General features: G+C 25.4%; 1 protein-coding gene across 6 annotated transcripts; it reads right to left on the bottom strand.

Moving 5' to 3' along the window:
* Positions 1-1,570: 1,570 nt before the first annotated feature.
* LOC108692204 (proteasome assembly chaperone 4-like) lies at positions 1,571-5,279 on the bottom strand. Of its 6 annotated transcripts, none has more exons than XM_018200367.1 (3): positions 5,226-5,279; positions 3,903-4,109; positions 1,571-2,378 (listed from the first exon to the last, which is right to left on the bottom strand). In XM_018200367.1, the coding sequence occupies exon 3, from the start codon at positions 2,346-2,348 to the stop codon at positions 1,947-1,949; it is 402 nt and encodes a 133-aa protein (XP_018055856.1). In that variant the 5' UTR covers positions 2,349-2,378; positions 3,903-4,109; positions 5,226-5,279; the 3' UTR covers positions 1,571-1,946. The 6 variants fall into 6 exon arrangements, with proteins under 6 accessions (XP_018055856.1, XP_018055855.1, XP_018055857.1 ...); XM_018200366.1 differs by having other exon boundaries at positions 5,143-5,255; XM_018200368.1 differs by having other exon boundaries at positions 5,221-5,255.
* Between the last annotated feature and the right edge of the window lie 643 nt (positions 5,280-5,922).

The raw sequence follows: 5,922 nt of genomic DNA, 5'->3' as shown, positions 1-5,922 counted from the left end.
TTAACAGTAATTTCTATTAATTTTATGCAAAAAATTGTAAAAATTATTCAAATCAAGTTATCGAAGTTAACAGGTTATAACTGAATGAATTGTTTTAAAAATCTAATAAACATTTTTCAATCGCAAAAAGATATTTAAATTTTCTGAACATAGAATTTAATGAAGAATAATTTCTTAATATATTTGTATTATTTGTAAATCTAATTAGAAAAAATATAGATCAAAATTATTACAATTTCTCCCAAAATTATAAAAAGTATATTATTGGCATAATTAAACTTACAAAATATATTAAAAGTGTGAGTATAGAAATTGTTTCTTATATAGTGAAAAACATATCAATATAAAGAAATGTGTTTAAAAACTATGCAACGCAATATTTATGTGGCGAATATCAATATTTATTAAAATTATGTAAAATTAATATCTTTTCAACCCAATCACTTCTTTTTTTATTCACTGGAGATGTATTAAAAGCAGCCCGCGCGGATTCTTAAATAAAAGTCAATTAACTGGAACTATTACAGAATATTTTCTTCTTAAGTGCATCATATGTAATAAATGTTTAATGTAAATTAATGTAAATTATATAATGTAAGAAAGTGACAAAATGAGACCGAAATTTTTTATCGTAATTTTATAAGTGTAACATCGAGAACAGTATGATCGATTAATGGCAATTGTAAGAAAAAAACAAGATACATTAAAAGTATGAGATGCAAAATAGAAAGTTTTGCTAAACTATTTAATACATCAAACCATGTATTTTTTACAACATTATTTTAATTCAACCTATAATTACTTATTTTATTTCTCAATGGACTGCAAATATACTTTGAGACTATATGCTTAAAATTTTTATATATTTTAAAATATATTTAATGCTTATAATATAAAAAAATTTAATTTAATTAAAAAATTAAATTAAAATTTAAAAAAATAAATATACACATTTATAATGTAATCGTCTTAGTAAATTTTTATACTAATTTTACATTTATTTAATTCCATTAATCTTTTAACAGCAAGTACATCTTAGAATTGCTATAAAAATCGATTATTTTCAAAGCGTTCTTGAAGACTCAAGCGAATTATTCTAAACAATCTCATCAGGGCAAAGTATTATTATTAAGAACATTTCTAAGAGAAGGGTGCCTGAAAAACCAAAACACTGCTGAAAAGTATGTGAAATGACATCGTAAACTATATAAAGTATAAAGGTATATAAGATAAATTTTATCCTTGTTAGAAAGAAAAAGAATATGCATTGTATTTAAATGTATATAATATAAAATTCTGTCACATATTTAAAATAAAAGTACGTGTAATATATAAACTATTCGTTCTTCTTATTATTATTAACTTCATTATTTGATTAAAAAAGTATTGCGTACTTTAAATATAGCAATAGATTTTTTAAACTGATTTTACACATTTATATATTTAATAATTTTAGAAAATATTAATATTTCTATCAAAAAAATTTAAAGAAAATGAATTTTAAAGAATAATAGAAAATATTTTAAAGAAAATCACTTACATTTACTAGAAAAATCAAAACAAAAATATATATTTTTATTATCAAATTTTATTATCAAATAACGATGATGAAGAAATCGTATTGATTTAAGGTATTGTTATTAATTAGAAAAATTAATAAAATCAAAACTAATTTGCTAACGGATATCAACAATTAAGTTGTATCAAATCATTGAATTTTTAAAGAATAAATATAAAAAAATTAATCTTTTTTCTTCACTAATAAATTATCTAGTTTACTTCCACATATATAATAATTGATAAATAGATGACAACATATTATCCTTCGAATCCAAAATTTTTATAATACATTAACATTTTAAATTAATTACAAATATTAAAAGTTATTACATTATACAAAATTATGTTTAAATGAATATTTAAAGTGTTTTTATCAATAAACGAAGTCAAAAACTCAATAGATCTACATGTGTCTTGAACTCTTCTTGAATTCTTTTTTCAATTCCTGGTAATATTATATTGTTTGGAGTTATATTAAAACTAACATATATTGCTTTTCCAAACTTCATGCTTAATCTCTTAGCCATATTTGTGGATGTAGCATTTGCTATAGAGCCCATAATTTTGGTTGCAATAGGCTGTTTCTCGAAACTTGATGTAAGAGCAAAAGACAAGTCTTCCATGCTGCCATTAACGGAATCTCCAATCCACAGATATAAAGAATCTTCCATCCTTATTATTTGGCAATTAATATTAGTATCACCAATTTTGGCAACAAAATTATGAAATTTGAAGCTGCATGGTAATAATTCTACTTTGGATTTTTTCTCTGCTGTATTTGCCATCATTTATACATATACTTTGGTTCCCTCTGTTACCTATAATAATTTTAAAACATCAAAAAAAATAAAAAAGCACAAAAGTACTTAGAATAATGATAATCATCTAATGATAGAAGATGCTCCTCACCTTCAATTTCACTGAAATTATGCTCATTCGATACATTTTTGTAAAATGAAAGAATCTGGCAGAAAATGTGCTCGTAAAGTGAGATATTAATTGTTAAAGTATTTTTTTAATAGTTAAAATTAATTATTATTAGGTTAGAAAATCTATTGCATCGACGACATAAGGGAACAGAAAAGGTAAGAAAAGTATTTTCTGTTTCAATTACACAAATTTTTTGCTTTCAAAATAAATTCTCTACTTACAAACAAATTCTCCTCTTCCAAAATACAAATTTTCTGCTTGAAAAACACAAATTATCTTAATATACAATAACAATGTAATATCAATATACATTATGTAATGTAACAGTTATTAATTTACAATGTATTATTTATATATTTCGTAATTTCGAATATCCTTAATTCATTTCATGCTTCAATCAACAATGTTTTATTATAATACAAATACCATTTTATATATGACATCAAGATTCAAAACATATTCATTATTGATACTATTAAGTGGATGTACCATTTTTGATTATAGAACAACCAAATTCATGGAAAAAGATAGTAAAAATTGTATTTTTATTATTTACCAGACTATGTATTTTTATAGTTTTCTATTTTATTATGTTTTACTGGATTATTAAGTTATACACAAGCTATATTCACATAACATTAATAATGTCCTAATCGGTGCCGAAATATCTGTTTTATTTATAACTTATGCATATAATTTAAATATTAAATAATTTATTTAGCTCATAGTCCTTATATTTATCATTGTAAACAAATGATTTTCTACATAATTTTTGTTTTTACAATAGAGAATTTTTATTTTAAAGCAGAGAGTTTAGATTGTGCATGCATGTGTGTGTGTGTGTGTGTGTGTGTGTGTGTGTGTGTGTGTGTGTGTGTGTGTGTGTGTGTATGTGTGTGTGTGTGTGTGTGTGTGTGTTATAATATTGTTACATAATATCCTGAGTAGTTCTTAGCCCTATATCATATTGTTTAACATAAAGCAGAGAATTTGTAATTGAAACAGAAAAGATAATTGTGCAATACAATTTAGCACCTCAAAAATCGATAAAATTAAGTTTATTCGACACGTTTTTTTGCTTGAAATGAAAGAATCTAGCAAAAAAAACATCACTCTGCCCTATAAGCCCTATAAGAAATGCCCTATAAGAGATATTGAGCATTAAAACATTGACAACTATTAAAGTTATTTCACCTCCTATTTCGATGAAAAGCTCATTCAACACGGTTTTGCGTAAAATGAAAGAATCTGGCAGGAAAAAAACGTCGTTCTGCCCTATGAATAGAGATATTGAGCGTTCAAGTTGACAACTATTGAGGTTAGGAAATCTGTCATGTGGATAGTAGATATAGACAATAGTATTTATTGGTTCGGAGCGGTTACGCAAACAAAAAATAAGTAACATATCCTACTCGCTTGAGGCTTAACTGCCTAGAAGTTGCAGATTGCAGCCTGGACTTAATAAAAAGATTAAAGTCCTATATATGAGAGAAGCGACATCGGCATCGCGATTTCTGATTGGTGTTATTCCCCCATCTAATTGAAATAGCCATATTGTGCCCGCAGTAGAAAGCTATCATATGTTTACTTTCTACAGCTGAACTGATACATACACATACCTAAAATAGAGAATAAATATATTTAATATTTGACAAAAGTGAGGAAAAAAATTTTAGAACAGTCCAATAAGAAACTTATATTTGAATCGACATATTAGGTAGGCGTTTTTTTAATGCCATCTAATGGGAAAAACGCCACGAACTTTTTCCCACCTAATATTAATAAAAGGCTTAAACACAATAGGCAACAGTGAATAACAAGCCATCAATTAAAGCTCTGGTATGTAAGTTCGATATTATCCCAGAGCTCTGATTGGACAGCTCGCTTTATTCTCTATTCTCTGTGCCTATTGCTTGTGTCTATTTAAGCCTTTAAGAATAAGAAGATATATTTCAGTGTTTGTACACTTATTAGCTTAGGTTATAATATTTAGATTATATTAGGTGTAGTAAAAAGAAATCCATTATTTTTGCATAAAATTAAATGGAAAAATAATGGATTTCTTTTTACTACACCTAATAATTATTATTATAAATAAACATATAATTTATTTTATTATTTTTTTAATAGCTTCGTAGAACATATCTCATTCTTCATTTTCAATATCAGAAAGCATTGCATTTAATTTATTTAGGTTTGCGTGTTTCAGACAGACGATTGTTTGTGAAGCTTTATCAATTTGAAGTTGATCGATTGATTTATTATTTGCAGTATTACAAAAAATTTTTGGATTGCATTGATTTCTCAAATTTGTTAAAGGTTGATCCATTTTGCACTAAGAAAAATAGCTATGTCAGAAAAACTTAGTAGAAAATATGACTATTCATAACAAATATACATATATACATATATTACAATATGTACATTTACAAATGAAATGTGAAATACAAATGAAATATGAAATACAAATGAAATAATTAATGACAATTAAACTAAATAACCTGATCTATGTAATCTTTTATTTTGTATCTTTGTATTTGCGAAATACTTCTTGGCAAAATAAAAACATAATCATGTTAAAAATACATAACGTTATTGCAATAATACATTCAATAAAATTATAAAACTAATTGTATACAATATGCTGTTTACCTTTTTATGTAACATTTTTAATTGCATTATTCAATCGCTATATTATTCAACAAGAAAACACAAAACATTAATATTTACTTAACCTCATCCTGATGGAGTTCTTATAATGGAATAAATAGTTTCATTGGAAACTGGTCAGCTGAACAACTGGGTTAAATATGGCGTGCTGAACATATGCTAAAGGTAGTAGTGGGGGATGAATGTCGCTTCTCTCATGTATAGGATTCTAAAAAAAACTGTTTTCACACAGAATTGCCAAGTTGAAAAGAATAATTTCCTTAGAATTTATAGTAAAATTTCCCAAGAAAAAAATTCTTGAAAACAAAATGTGAGAAGTTCCGAATAAATTCCTAAAAAAGTAGAAAATTTTATAAAAATTTAGAGAAAGAAATCACAAAATATTTTTTATTTTATGTTTAGTAAATAATGGCACAAACTGGAATGTAAACAAATTATTTTATTTTAATAATAAAATAATAAAAGTACACAAATATAACATTTATATAATGTTGCGAGCTATATAACTATTAGGTGTACAACTTTGCTTCCGTCGTTTTCCTATAGATGGCTTTAGCAGTGGTCGAAATAAATAGATTATAGACGTTATACAATAAACTTGAGCATCTGTCAACATAACCCTATAGAAACATTAGTCGATTTGTGTCTGCATCATAAAGTTATTCTCGATTGAAAATGTCAGTTTACGAGCCAAATTCTCGTCATTTGCGGGAGGTTTAATTTTTTGCTTCAATATGAAGAAATCTGCGGCTGAGGCTCATT

Source organism: Atta colombica, unplaced genomic scaffold, assembly GCF_001594045.1.
Source record: "Atta colombica isolate Treedump-2 unplaced genomic scaffold, Acol1.0 scaffold65, whole genome shotgun sequence".
Lineage (NCBI taxonomy): Eukaryota > Metazoa > Arthropoda > Insecta > Hymenoptera > Formicidae > Atta > Atta colombica.
The sequence above is the reverse complement of the archived record's forward strand: the minus strand, read 5'-3'. Positions and strand labels throughout refer to the sequence as shown.